At 40.1% G+C, this 15,683-nt stretch overlaps 1 protein-coding gene across 8 annotated transcripts in view; it reads left to right on the top strand.

Moving 5' to 3' along the window:
- The window catches only part of LOC131368969 (actin-binding LIM protein 3-like), a 59,024-nt gene that overhangs the window by 20,703 nt on the left and 22,638 nt on the right, over window positions 1–15,683 (top strand). For all 8 annotated transcript variants that reach the window (XR_009207225.1, XM_058415252.1, XM_058415248.1 and 5 more), the window contains exons 3-4: window positions 5,488–5,671; window positions 11,371–11,486. Coding sequence is in view for 7 of the 8 variants with exons in the window: in XM_058415252.1 (XP_058271235.1) it covers window positions 5,488–5,671; window positions 11,371–11,486 (300 nt within the window). In the remaining variant the exon portion in view is untranslated. The remainder of the gene's footprint in view (window positions 1–5,487; window positions 5,672–11,370; window positions 11,487–15,683) is intronic.

Here is a 15,683-nt window from a genome sequence, read left to right as displayed (position 1 = left end):
TAGCGCCCTGCCCAGGAATCGAACCCGGGCCGTGGCAATGAAAGCACGGGATCCTGCCGCTGGACCACCAGGAGGCAGGTTATTTATACAAGTAAGGATGAAAATCAGCTACTGCATCTTTAACGGATTCTAAAGTTTTGTTCCTGTTGTAGCTTTTGAGCAGAATACCAGGATCGGTCGTGTTCTCCTCTGAGAACTGTGACAGGAATTAGCCTCGTAGCTCACACACTCAATATCATTTGCGTCGCCAGGTTGTTGAAATGTCAGCGTGGTATTTGATTCCTGCTGACAAAAGCAAAATAAAGTGCATTTTAGGTGTGTGTGTGTGTGTGTGTTGGACATGTTTTTAAATCTTTTTGTGGACCAGATGTCGCTATGAGGAAAGGAATATCTGACAGGTTTGACCTTGAGGACACTTGTGGCTGGTCTCTGTGAGGAAAACTGAGTGGGTTTTTTTGGTTTATTTTTGTTCTTTTATACTGTTATTATTTGTAAGTTTATAATTTACAGTCACGAGCATGCGCATGTTTTTTCCTGAGCTGAGTGAATTTTCCTTCTCATCAGTGTTTTATCACCTCCGACCGCACTCAGAGACGTCCTTCTGTCCCACTTGAGCAGATCCTTTTGGTCATCCGTTACTCTCACAGACACACAAACACACAGAGAGAGAGAGAGAGTAGTAGCTGTGTTTTGTATTCAGCTCCATTATTCTGCTCTCTCACTGCACAAGCTATCGATTCCGACGCCGTGTTCAACACATCACAAGACACTTTACACGTCTGAATGGTTTTACATGCCTGCGCTCAGAATGTGTACTAAACACACCACACACCTTTCATCTTAATGAGCGAAGTATATTGCTGTCCAGTGGCAGCCTGAAGCGCTGAGTTATAAATGTTTAATTAGCCTCTGATGTATCGTGCTAATCGCTAACTCGTTCAGTGACCCAGGATTAGCTGCAGAAACATAAAACTCTGCCATGAAAGCACAGGAAAACGTCACTCGGATTGAAAATACACATTTTTATTGTTTTGTGCTCTGTGTGAATCAAAGCTCAGTGTGTGTTTGACTCCTGGGAAGTTTATATTTTCGAGTTGGGAAGTCGTAATTGCAACATCAGGTGAGTTCAAGGCACTTCGCTGTGTGTGTGTGTGTGTGAGAGAGAGAGAGACGGAGAGAGAGAGAGAGAGAGAGAGAGAGAGTTTGTGTGTGTGTGTGTTTGGTGAGTGTGGGTATGTTCTCTATGTTCTCACAAGGATAGTAAGACGCGCGTGTGTGTGTGTGTTTGTTGAGTGTGTGTGCGTTCTGTATGTTCTCACAAGGATAGTAAGACACGTGTGTGTGTGTGTGTGAGAGAGAGAGACGGAGAGAGAGAGAGAGAGAGAGAGTTTGTGTGTGTGTGTTTTTGGTGAGTGTGGGTACGTTCTGTATGTTCTCACAAGGATAGTAAGACACGTGTGTGTGTGTGTGTGTGTGTTTGTTGAGTGTGTGTGCGTTCTGTATGTTCTCACAAGGATAGTAAGACACGTGTGTGTGTGTGTGTGTTTGTTGAGTGTGTGTGCGTTCTGTATGTTCTCACAAGGATAGTAAGACACGTGTGTGTGTGTGTGTTTGTTGAGTGTGTGTGCGTTCTGTATGTTCTCACAAGGATAGTAAGACACGTGTGTGTGTGTGTGTTTGTTGAGTGTGTGTGCGTTCTGTATGTTCTCACAAGGATAGTAAGACACGTGTGTGTGTGTGTGTGTTTGTTGAGTGTGTGTGCGTTCTGTATGTTCTCACAAGGATAGTAAGACACGTGTGTGTGTGTGTGTGTTTGTTGAGTGTGTGTGCGTTCTGTATGTTCTCACAAGGATAGTAAGACGCGTGTGTGTGTGTGTTTTTGGTGAGTGTGGGTACGTTCTGTATGTTCTCACAAGGATAGTAAGACACGCGTGTGTGTGTGTGTGTACATGTGCAGGCCTTAGCAGGCTGATATAACAACACATTTTAATTCTTTCTGTTTTTATCTCTATCAGACTTTCTGACACACACCCATCCTCCCACACACACACAAACACACACACACACACACGTCTTACTATCCTTTTGAAGACCTTCCACTGACGTGATTACAGTTATATCGAATTAATGCTGTTCAACACCTAAATCTTATCCTCAGTGATGAAAAAGAAATCTGTGTGTGTGTGTGTGTGTGTGTGTTATAAATGCTCATAAAAGAACAAAGCTGTTTCGATTTATTGGGACCTATAAAACATCTCCATATAGTCAGAACTATCAAATATTCCTGTCCTTGTGGTAACATTTGGTCCTCATCGGTGTATAAAAATCTGCACATACACCACACACACACACATACCATCCTCGTGAGGACCTTTCACCAATATAACAATAATAATAGCGAAGTAATGCTATGCTACAACTCTAACAGTAACCACGGTAACCGAAAGGAAACTGTTTTGCTTTTCATTTTTTGTTAAAAAGTCCAAATGTTCTCAGACGGTCCAAACTGTTAGTAGCTCCCCCAAAAAGATATTAAAACATGTTCTCTCTCTCTCTCTCTCTCTCTCACACACACACACACACACACACACAAACACACACACACTCACACACTGAGCGAGAGAAGTGATAAAAGTAATTGTACTGCATGTCATTAACAAAGAAAGGCCGGGGAGGAGAGGAGGGCTGACCCGTCCATCCTGCTGTGCTGAATTTTAATTGTGTCTGTTGGCTGTTGATAAAATAGGTAATTGACCGCGAACACACAAACACACACATGTTTTCTACACGCCTTCCGATGCACTCCCTGGCTCAGATCAGTCCGATAGAGAAGCACATGAACACACACACACGCATTTATTTATGGAGCTGTTGAATTATGCATGGCACCGGAAAGCGAGGCTAAACTGTGGGGCGTGCAGATGTCTGCACAGGGAGTTGAAAGCCTTTTCTCTGCGGTGACTCGGCTGGCACAGTGTCTTTTAGCGCGTGTGTGTGTGTGCGTGTGTGTGTAGTGAATGACTACTGTACTGAAAGCTGGCACAGAGTAAGGGTGTGTCGCACAGATGTTTTTAGAAAACAGGGCAGTAATGGAACAGTTTATTATAGAAATAAATCACATGCACAAGAATGGACTCTTTACATTTGAAAATATCTTAAATACATTTATCTGGATATCATAAAATATCTTGTGTAAAGAAAGAAAATGTTATTTCTCCCGATTGAATGTCTTTGTCATGTCTCAATCCACAGTGGTGATTAATATGAAGCTCATATGAAAATTAGGCACTCAGGAATTTGTAGTGTTTCATAAGTACTTCTGTTTTTCTCCTAGCCTCCTAGGCGCAATACATATTCATAGAAAAGATCCAAAAAAGCAAGAGTGGTTATTTTATTTTTTTTTTACCACACATATGTTTCTATTTGGTGATATCAACCCCATTTCTGCTCTCTGAGGTACTCCAAGTACTTGTTCATCTAAAAAACAGCTCAAGTTGATGTTCAGCCACTAAAACTCTGGCTAAGGTTATCCAACAGAGAGAAAAACACACGTCCGAAACACACTGAAAGCCAACAGAGTCCTGACTCATTTTATATCAGCCTGAACATCATTTGGTTCTTGAAAACATCCTGTAAGTCCATTTCCATTCTGATGGAGCACAGTGAACTAATAAAACGGGTTAAAGAAGATGCTAAATCCTATTAAACTGCCTCAGTTTGGTGTAAAAAATCATAACACCAGCAACCGTGTCATTAATCGTCCTCTCCACGGATCCTCCTCTACTGAAAATGTTTATACAGTGAAGCTTCGGACAGCGTGATTCCTGCCCTAATGGACCACTATTTATTATCGCTTCCTGCTCGCAGTTCCTATTTTGCGATAATAACTCTATGGAGAGAAACAAAGCCGTGATTTACAGTCCACAGAGTCGTGAATGACTTTAGATAGGAGACTGATGATGTCATTTTTACATCAGCGGTAGGGTTTTATTCAGCCACACACAGTATAGATATTTTTAGGGTTTTATTACTGTACAAATGTCTGCATACAGTAAACGCAGGGTGTCAGTTACGCTGTAATGATGTTCGGCTGCTCAGGCTGTGGGAAAGATGGAAACGAGAGCAGCTTGACCTCTACACACACACACACACACACACACAGGTTTTATTAGCTTTCTAGGGACCTTCCACTACTGTAGCTAATTGCTGGAAATGGTATAAATGTCATATGTACACTTCCGAAAGAAAATATTTTGGCACTTTTAGCTTTTCAGATTATTTATTTAGTCAAAACGTTTTATTCTTTCATACACACACACACACACATACATAGTGGCGTGTTCTTCAGTGCCCTGAGGGACCGTGCATGCAGCAGCTCGTCAGTGTGATGGAAGAAACGACGTCGGAAGGAAAAAGTGGGAGCAGAGGAGCAGAGGAACATGAGTGTGTGATGATTTCCAACACAGTGGACCTATGGGAATTGGAAGTTATCTTCTCCCTCTTTATTGTTGTCTAATGACATTTTCACACTTTATAATTATAATCAAAAGTGCAGTACAGTAAGAAGATTTCTATTAAAAGTTAATGAAGCCGGATCCTCGGTTCTTTATTGCTCTAATGACTCTTTCTTCTTAGAGACAGCCAACAATTAGCTACGATATCGTCCTCGTGTTTCACCATACAGTGCGTATTTCATTCTTCAACACAATGTCTCCATCTCACACTCTTTAAAACTTTAAATTTGTCTGAGATCTTGAATGCGATCAGAAAAAAACAAATGTCTGATATTCCGGGAAGTATTTGGCATCATATGAGCTCCTTGTGCTATTTCTTAATATGATATATTGTGTGTGAGAATGATACAGTAGTATTAATATCATGACAGGCTTCTTCATCACTAGCAGCCTGATGCTACTTGATTCTAATCTGACTGAAGAATTTTATTCAGATCGACACTGAAAGGTTCTCCATTTATTATTACGGATTGACAGGCTATACAGCTAAGCTAACTCTTTCTGATTGCGTAACTCTAGAAGCTCCGTGTGTCAGATGCTACATGATGCTAAGCACTGGACTAGCCTGCAATGACTGGACATACACACAACACATGAGAGAGGAATTGAAGGCGTACTGTACACGTCCCTTCATGATCATGTAAAATCAATAGAGTAAAATTAGCTAGCTAATCAGTGAGAATGTAACCTAGCAGCAGTGTGTAGTGTTAGATAGCAAGTTTCATGATTTTAGTTTTGTTGAAGCCGTACAATTTAGGCAGCTTGGCTAGCTAGCTAGCTAGATAGCTGTTAAATGCTTAAGCAGGTTATATGATACAATCGTTAGCTACTTAGCGAAGATGAACACTTTTCTACGTTTCCCTCAGGGGACAAACTTAATATTAACGTAGTATTAATGCTTAATTCATTAAGTTGCTTCTTTTTGTTTGTAAAGAATTGCGTGTTGAAATTTTCCGTGTTGTTTTTTCCGCAGTGTGCGGCTGTGACCTCGCCTGTTCTGGATTCTTCCAGCAGGCCGGTGAGTACATCTGCACCGAGGACTACCAGCGGCTTTATGGCACTAAATGTGACAGCTGTGGTGAATTCATCAGCGGGGAGGTGGTGTCTGCTCTGAACAGGGCGTACCATCCCAAGTGCTTCGTCTGCACCATCTGCAGGTACCAAACACTTTACAGCACATCTGTCCATCATGTAGGAAACACGTTCAAGAGCCATGTTCTATATATAAACATATACATATATATCGGGCCCAAAAGGAGTGTTTTTATGATTGTTGCAGCCAAAAATGCTGGAGTTTTCTTTTTTTTTTCTTCTTCTTCTTTTTGGTGGAATCACAATCACAGGATTCTTCTCCCAGTGAGACACGTATGTAATGATGTTCTATGAGAGCTGTAATCATGTTCACACGGGAAAGGTAAAGGGCTGGATGCGTGTTTCTCGACGATGTCACGCGGCATCTCGAATCTGTGGAAAACCTGTGGCCGTGTTTAACAACTGCAAGCTCCTCCTCCATATATCACATGTTTTTGCTTTAAATCTTGCTTTTATTTCAGCCATCGTGAAATCCTGAAGGGCCTGGACATATACACACGTGTATACTGTATATAGAATGTAAATATTCAGGCAGGTGATAAGTGTGTTAGTGAGGCGTTCGGTCAGCAGAAGACCTAGATCTAGAAAACCTTGATCAAGATTTTCATCTAAAAGATATTCCTTCAGTTGGTGGAGAATATGCTCCGAATTCTCCCAGACATGTTCAGCTGGTTTGAGATCATGTGATCAAGTGATCAGGTGATTATAATCTATAAACTGAATATCACTGAATATCTAGAGCATCCCAGAAGCAGGTCTGGTTCTGTTACCCATCCCGTCTTCCCCTCGCTGTAATCCCCATTCCTGTGCTTTTTCATGTAACTAATCATAAAGTCCATCTGGTCTGCTGACCATGGAATCGAGGTTGAGGATGAGGGATGGGAATTTTTTTTTATTTTTCACAGCCAACCTGTAAAGCGTCCCTGAGGCACAGCTTGTGTTTGCGTTCACCTTTAAACGGCTAACTGAAGAGTAAAACGGTGTCACATTTCATCACAACAGCTAAACAATCTAGGGCAGTCCTCAGCTGCAGGGCTGAATCTCAGCGTCAGGAACCTGCACTACAGCTTCACGCCGTTCTGGAGCTCGGAACGAGTGTGGAGGTCTAAACCACACACACAAACACACACTGACACCCATAAAAGAGCTTTATAATTAACAGGAGATTCCAACTGATAGTCTATTGATCTGAACTGATGCATTTCAGATTACGTACACACACACACACACACAGCTCAGAGATGAAACTCTCTGAGGTATTTTAATTCAAAATGTAAATATTTTTAATAATAACTCTTATGTCCACAGCGTAATCCTAATCTTAATCTCAGTGACCAGAAAGAAATTTTTAGAAAATTTTTTAAAATTCTGTTCCCATTTGAACCTATTTTGTCTTCACAAATACATGAACACACACACACACACACACACACACACACACACTGGCGGCTAGAGTGCCGCAGTGGTGAGGTTATTTAAAATGTCAGAGAGAGCTGAAAAGAATGTTTCATTTTGGATTAATAGAGTTTTTGAGGTTTAGACGGAGGCAGTAAAGGGGAAAAAAAACGTAAAAACGCACACTTCACTTTAATTGTTTTAGCTGTTGTGAAAACTTTTGCTTTGAAAGATGCATATGAAAAGTCAATAAGTATTTAATATAAACTGATAGACTAGACAATGTTAGCCAATAAATCAATAGACGGTACAGAGACCAGCGGCGTCACGATCCAGACATGTTTTTCTAAAAAATAAATGTCTTGCAAAACTGTAAAAATCTTTACTGCCGATTTTTTATGTTGTGCTTGTAAGCAGACCTGAAGTTAATCATAAGGCACACAGACCCTACGAAAGACAGACATTTTTATTGAACGAGCATTAAACTAAATTGCCTTTTAGACTTTAATGAAAAAATTGAAAACAAGCGAAAACAGGAGAAGATCAATTATTAAAAATCAAACATTTTTCTGCAGGTTCACTCAGGAGCGAAAAAAAAGGATAATAAAATAGAAATATTCTTAGAAAAGACTTGATAGTGTAAATAGAGTGTACTTAAAATAATAATAGTAATGTACAAATAGAAATAAAATAAAATAAAATTTTAAAAAATAAATAAATAAAAGTAAAAGCAAAAACTTTATTCAAGTGAATAATAATAATAATAATAATATGTGCAGGTAATTATGATGCTGCTGTTCATCATTGTGCTATAATAAAAACAATTTTTACTTAAAAAAAAAAAGAAAATAATTATTTTATGTAGCTCAGGGACACTGTGGCTGTATTTGGAGTGGGCGTGGCCTAAACCGGAAAGATTTTAAGGGTTAAAGAATAGACTATAGATTGATCACAGAGTCTTTATTTACTCCTAATCTTGTGTTTTTATTCCAAAAATATGAACAAACTTGTAGCTGAGTTGTGGCCCTGACCAGGAAGGTCCTAGTGATGAATGTGTGAATGCAGGAAGTCAGTGTGCAGTGACACGATGTTCACTTTAACAAACTGAATCTTTTTTGGTAGCCTGACATCTCATCCACTGGAAAGAAAAAAATTCCCAAGATCACTTGATCTGTCCATCTCTAATCAGATCATTACAGGTTACATAATCAGGATAAACGATTAGATGATGAGATAAATGACCTCAGTGTCCTAACCTGTTCTGTATACTACATCATCCATGTGGTCAGCTTTACACTGCACTCTTATTAAACTAGGAGCTGTGTGTGTGTGTGTGTGTGTGTGTCCTTCTTTATCCTTCTGGACGAGGACTGAGCTCTGCTGTCGTAGCCTGGAGCTCCCAACAGGGGGGACGGCTTAGATCCTTAAAAAGGAGAGCCTGAAGGAGATCTTCAATGCTTTTGTCAGGAATCGTTTTATAAAAGCATGTTTGAGTTCTTACACAGTTCTGTAGCTCGTGTTTACATGAAAGGATCTTTTTATTGTGAGGACTTTTACTGATCAATATTATACCGAAATGTAACAGATTATATCTGACCCATGGGACTGCGGGGGATAGAAACATTTGGAGACTATCACGCTGTATGTTGCAGCGGTCAGCTGCAGGTCTTCATCGATGAACAATTAATGATTTCGACAGAAAGTCTATAATGAACTCAGAAACTACACTGACCTATTAGTTCCTCAGGAGCTCTTGGTTGCACAATTCTTCATGACTATAAACTGTTGTAGAAAGGACATTATTTACATTTACATTATTTACTGTCCAGTGTCACCCAAATGAGGAGGAGGTTCCCTTCTGAGCCTGGTTCCTCTCGAGGTTTCTTCCTCATATCATCTCAGGGAGTTTTGTTTTCTCGCCACCGTCGCCTCAGGCTTGCTCATTAGGGATAAATGTTAGGGATAAATAGTAACTTAACTTTAAACTTTGTCATTTTTATTCTGTTTCTATACTTCTATAAAGCCGCTTTGAGACAATGTCCATTGTGAAAACTGCTGTACAAATAAATCAAATTGAATATTAAAAGCAATTGTTTAAAAAGAAAAAAAAAAAGAGCATTCGTTTTCTATACAGACTGAATTGAAGACTCCAGAAATCTCTGGAGTGGTGCGGAAAACCCACATTACAACACGACAGATTTTCCATAAAGTGAAGTTCTTCCCTCTTTTTGTCTAAACAGAGTTCACAGATTTATGCAACACTGGCGCTACTCATTACTGTCACAGGCTTTTAAATCGTACGTTTAATGATTAGCATCTCAATTACGCTCTCTGTCCAGCTGCAGCCTGAAATCTTTAATGAAGCACGAAAATCCGACTTCAGCCAGAATTAATCTCCGCCATCTTCCCAACGTCGGTATAAAGTAATTAACCTCGGCCTAATTCGCTGCCGCAGAAGCCTCTTTAGTTACACACATGGCTCAGATGCTAGAAAAAAAGGTCATTCGGTTCATTTTTAATCTTTTAATCTCTATTTACTAAACCAAATGATGAGACAGTTATTAACTGGGAATATATATGAGCCCTCAGAATTTGGAAACATCAGTGATGTTTAAACCAAACACACGGGTAGGAATAACGTCCTTCTGTCGGGATATTTTGGGAATGTTGAAGATATAAAACATGAGGATGAGGATGAGGATGCATCCAGCAGTTTGCTGACGATTCGAATTTGTCATTTATTAAATTATTTAATTCATGAATATTTTGTCAGATATAGACTAAATGAACTACATTTAACAAGCTAGAAAAAACTAAAAATAAGAAGTGAGATGTGTGACGTGTTATTTGTAGTATACTGTAGTATGTAGTGATTTATTTAACAGTAAACTGCAGCAGAGATTTTCTTTAGATCGACATGTCAGACTTTATGGTTAGCCATTATGTTGTGGTGTGGTAGTTCCTGTTCTCGCTTATGTTACAGCAGCAATAAACAGTCCTGCCCTCACCACCCTCTATTTATTTGCTCTTGAGATTAACGAGACAAAAACTCAACTTCTCCTGTTAACCGTAAAACCAGAAAATATCAACTCTTCTCTCTCTTCTCTCCTGAAGACTTTTCTCATGATGGAAAAGTTACTGACACTGGAGACTCCTTCCATAAATCTCCCAACAGAAGACCTGCCCACATCACCAAGTATGAATAAAGTCAGTATCAGTAAAATCAGTATCAATAAAATCAGTATCAATAAAGTCAGTATCAGTAAAGTCAGTATCAATAAAATCAGTATCAATAAAGTCAGTATCAGTAAAGTCAGTATTAGTAAAGTCAGTATCAGTAAAGTCAGTATCAGTAAAGTCAGTATCAGTAAAATCAGTATCAATAAAGTCAGTATCAATAAAGTCAGTATCAGTAAAATCAGTATCAATAAAGTCAGTATCAATAAAGTCAGTATCAGTAAAATCAGTATCAATAAAGTCAGTATCAGTAAAATCAGTATCAAAAAAGTCAGTATCAATAAAGTCAGTATCAATAAAGTCAGTATCAGTAAAATCAGTATCAATAAAGTCAGTATCAATAAAGTCAGTATCACTAAAGTCAGTATCAGTAAAATCAGTATCAATAAAGTCAGTATCAATAAAGTCAATATCAGTAAAATCAGTATCAATAAAGTCAGTATCAGTAAAGTCAGTATCAGTAAAGTCAGTATCAGTAAAGTCAGTATCAATAAAGTCAGTATCAGTAAAGTCAGTATCAATAAAGTCAGTATCAATAAAGTCAATATCAGTAAAATCAGTATCAATAAAGTCAGTATCAGTAAAGTCAGTATCAGTAAAGTCAGTATCAGTAAAGTCAGTATCAATAAAGTCAGTATCAGTAAAGTCAGTATCAGTAAAGCCGGAGCGACTGTCAGGGTTGAGCTGCTGCTGTTGCTGAAGAACCGACAGTTTCAAGAACGCTTTCCGTGAGATGATGGAAATGAATCAACACCAATCAGAATCACTCAGAAGGAAATGATATGAAGATATATGATGAGATATCACTCAGGGAAGTTGCTGACTGATGTCTTTGCCCTTGCTTTGCTCTGTCATGGTGTTGGATTAATCGGATTACGCCGCTCCAGCGTCACACTCGCTGCACTGACCTTCCACCAGAAATAACACAGTGTTTATTTGTCAGATTTTCAGATTTGTTCACGGTTCAAACCCTTTCGTCTCCGAACTCTGAATTTTCAGAATGTTTAAGATGTTCATTTCTTAGCACCAAAGTATGACCTTGAGGAAACATCGGTTAACTCATGTCCCGCTGTGTGTGTGTGTGTGTGTGTGTGTACACGGCCCCAACATTCTCCATCTCGCTGTGTCACAGGAAGCCGTTCCCCATCGGAGACAGGGTGACCTTCTGCGGGAAGAAGTGTGTGTGTCAGCAGTGCTCACACACACTTGTCAGCAGCAACGAGCCCGTCAAGATCCACGGGCCGAGTCGTAAGTCCCGCTTTGACAACCGCTTTACTGCTCCATTATGTGATCTGTTTATGATGTGGTGTACTTAATAGAGGAGGGTGCCAATATTTTTGTTCACAACTGAGCAATGCATGACATGACATGTTTGGTTTCTTTGGTTTTTTGAAACTAAACCACACACACACACACACACAGCATGTTGATTCTCCCTCCCTGGAAAGCAGATAAAGCAGTGTCTCACATATTCTGAGGAGCCATAGCTGTAATGGACCAGAATGTGTGTGTGTGTGTGTGTGTGTGTGTGATGGACGACGAATGCAGTGTGTTTACCAAAGCGCAGCAAGAGAGCAGAGATGCAGGGATTTAAGTAAGAGAAAGTGTGTATGCATTTGTGTGTGTGTGTGTGTGTGTCTGTATGTGTGTGTACTTCTGAGCCAGAAAAAGACCAAAAGGACCAATTATCCAACTTTACTACAGCTATAGAACAGCATCATTTGTTACACAAGTTGTTTCTTTAAAACTAAAACAGAAACCTTTCATTCTTCCCGAAGCTGTGTGTGTGTGTGTGTGTGTGTGTGTATTGCTTTACCTGTAAGATATAAATGATATCATTACCATTACAGTAGTGTTCATCCAAATGACCATAAACTCCCAATTTCATTCCAGTAGCTATTAAAATAAAAACAATTCGTTTGTTAAAGTGTGTGTATTATACCGGATTTTTACTGAAAGCCATAAAGTTAAAGTCAATACTGAATCATTACTGCAGAGTGAACACGGAGTTAAGATCGTACGTGTTTATAGACACTTGGAATAAAAAAATGAAACAAAATGTGTGTATAGTTTCTCAGGTGGTCCAATTTCAGGTCACTGTACTGCCTGTATCCTCACACGTCCTTTCTACGTCCATGTGAGGTTCCTCCCGGTTCTCCGGTTTCCTCCCGCCTCCTAACTCCATGTCCATGATGCTAAATTGTCCCTAGGTGTGAGTGTTTCCCAAAGGCGAGCAAGAGAATAAAAAACATCAAATAAAATACAAAAAAAGATTCTATGTATTATTATGAATTTTCTCAGTCATTCAGTAAAATGATGATGATGATGATGATGATTGGCATGAATTCTTCCCGGATGTTTCTGCTGTGTATCCGGAGAGAGATGTGGTGAGGATGAGGGGGAGGCAGAGTGCTGAACACACTGCTGTATGAAAACAAATGACTGAGGAAACCGTTCAGAGGAGACTCCATGTATCATCCTTAGCACCTCCCTTAAACACACACACACACACACACACACACACACACACACACACTGGAAGCACTGTCGGTGGTCGTTGTGGACGGTGAACACAGTAAATACGTTTCCTGTGTGCTTTATCACGCAGCCCATAGCAGCGCAGTAGAGTACAGTGTGTGTGTGTGATACGTGATGTAATTATAGTTAGCTAATAATAATTATATATAATATATATATATATATAATATAAGCTAATAATAACTATATATAATAAGCGTTTCTAATTAGAGTTTAAATAGATACCGATATTGACATTGAGATGAGATTTGAGTGTGTTATGTAAGGTCAGGTGTAGCGTGCTCCAGTGTGTGTATCACATGTGAGGGTGGTGTGATACGGCGCTACGCTGAGTGGATTATTATTATTATTATTATTATTATTATTATTATTATTATTATTATTATTATTATTATTATTATTATTATTAAAGATGATTTTTATTATAGGAAAAGAGTCTGGAGTGTGTTACTGTGCTTATACAAGAGCGTTTAAGCGACACGTGACATTTTAACTGTTTATAGTTTAGATTCATTCCTGTGGAACGTACCATGAGGACGAGTTACTTCCTTTTCTCACTTCTTCTTCATCAGCCTCTCCTTCTCTCTCCCTCTCTCTCTCTCATCTCTCACTCTCTCTCTCATCTCTCACTTTCTCTGATCTCTCACTCTCTCTCTCATCTCTCACTTTCTCTGATCTCTCACTCTCTCTCTCATCTCTCACTCTCTCTCTCATCTCTCACTTTCTCTGATCTCTCACTCTCTCTCTCATCTCTCACTTTCTCTGATCTCTCACTCTCTCTCTCATCTCTAACTCTCTCTCTCTCATCTCTCACTCTCTCTCTCATCTCTCACTCTCTCTCTCATCTCTAACTCTCTCTCTCATCTCTCACTCTCTCATCTCTCACTCTCTCTCTCATCTCTCACTCTCTCTCTCATCTCTAACTCTCTCTCTCATCTCTCACTCTCTCTCTCATCTCTAACTCTCTCTCTCATCTCTCACTCTCTCATCTCTCTCTCATCTCTCACTCTCTCTCTCTCTCATCTCTCATCTCTCACTCTCTCTCTCTCATCTCTCACTCTCTCTCTCATCTCTCACACTCTCTCTCATCTCTCACTCTCTCTCTCATCTCTAACTCTCTCTCTGATCTCTCACTCTCTCATCTCTCTCTCTCTCTCATCTCTCACTCTCTCTCTCTCCTCTCTCATCTCTCACTCTCTCATCTCTCACTCTCTCTCTCATCTCTAACTCTCTCTCTCATCTCTCACTCTCTCTCTCATCTCTCACTCTCTCTCTCATCTCTAACTCTCTCTCTCATCTCTCACTCTCTCTCTCATCTCTAACTCTCTCTCTCATCTCTCACTCTCTCATCTCTCTCTCTCTCTCTCTCTCATCTCTCACTCTCTCTCTCTCATCTCTCATCTCTAACTCTCTCTCTTATCTCTCACTCTCTCTCTCATCTCTAACTCTCTCTCTCATCTCTCACTCTCTCTCTCATCTCTAACTCTCTCTCTCATCTCTCACTCTCTCATCTCTCTCTCTCTCTCATCTCTCACTCTCTCTCTCTCATCTCTCATCTCTCACTCTCTCATCTCTAACTCTCTCTCTCATCTCTCACTCTCTCTCTCTCATCTCTAATCTCTCACTCTCTCACTCTCTCATCTCTAACTCTCTCTCTCTCATCTCTCATCTCTCATCTCTCATCTCTCATCTCTCACTCTCTCTCTCATCTCTCACTCTCTCATCTCTAACTCTCTCTCTCATGTCTCACTCTCTCATCTCTAACTCTCTCTCTCTCATCTCTCACTCTCTCTCTCATCTCTCACTCTCTCATCTCTAACTCTCTCTCTCATCTCTCACTCTCTCTCTCTCATCTCTCACTCTCTCATCTCTAACTCTCTCTCTCTCATCTCTCACTCTCTCTCTCTCATCTCTCATCTCTCACTCTCTCGTCTCTAACTCTCTCTCTCTCATCTCTCACTCTCTCTCTCTCTCATCTCTCATCTCTCACTCTCTCATCTCTCTCTCTCTCTCATCTCTCACTCTCTCTCTCTCATCTCTCACTCTCTCTCATCTCTAACTCTCTCTCATCTCTCTCTCTCATCTCTCACTCTCTCATCTCTAACTCTCTCTCTCTCATCTCTCACTCTCTCATCTCTCACTCTCTCATCTCTAACTCTCTCTCTCTCATCTCTCACTCTCTCTCTCTCATCTCTCACTCTCTCTCATCTCTAACTCTCTCTCTCTCTCATCTCTCACTCTCTCTCTCATCTCTCACTCTCTCATCTCTAACTCTCTCTCTCTCTCATCTCTCACTCTCTCTCATCTCTAACTCTCTCTCTCTCTCATCTCTCACGCTCTCCCACTCTGTCATCTCTCTCTCTCTCTCTCTCTCTCTCTCTCATCTCTCACTCTCTCACTTTCTGTCTCTCATCTCTCCCTCTCACACTCTCTCTCATCTTTCACTCTCTCACACTCTCTCATCTCTCACTTTGTCCCTCATCTCTCCCTCTCACACTCTCTCACTCTCTCTCTGTCATTTCTCACTCTCTCAAACTCACACACACTCTCTCTCTCTCTCTCATCTCTGTCTGTCTGTCTGTCTCATCTCTAACTCTCTGACTGTTACAAAGCACTGACACTGGAGACTCCTTCCTTAAACAAACAAACAAACAAACAAACAAATAAATAAATAAATGTCTCGTACCAAAACACACCACCACATGATTGACGATGCATTTTTCGTTGTTCAACACCACCATGTTTTTTTTTTACATCTTTATTAATCTCAGTTGATGTCGAGTTTCTTTTGTGTAAGTCCATGTGAATGAGCTGTTACTATAGAAACGATAACACAATAAAATGTGCGTGTTAATGTATACCAGTCATTCATGTCACTAACTCACTCTTTCTTCTCCGTCTCTCTCT

Source organism: Hemibagrus wyckioides, linkage group LG18 (genome assembly GCF_019097595.1).
Source record: "Hemibagrus wyckioides isolate EC202008001 linkage group LG18, SWU_Hwy_1.0, whole genome shotgun sequence".
Taxonomy (NCBI): domain Eukaryota; kingdom Metazoa; phylum Chordata; class Actinopteri; order Siluriformes; family Bagridae; genus Hemibagrus; species Hemibagrus wyckioides.
This window is presented reverse-complemented; position numbering and strand designations above follow the sequence as displayed.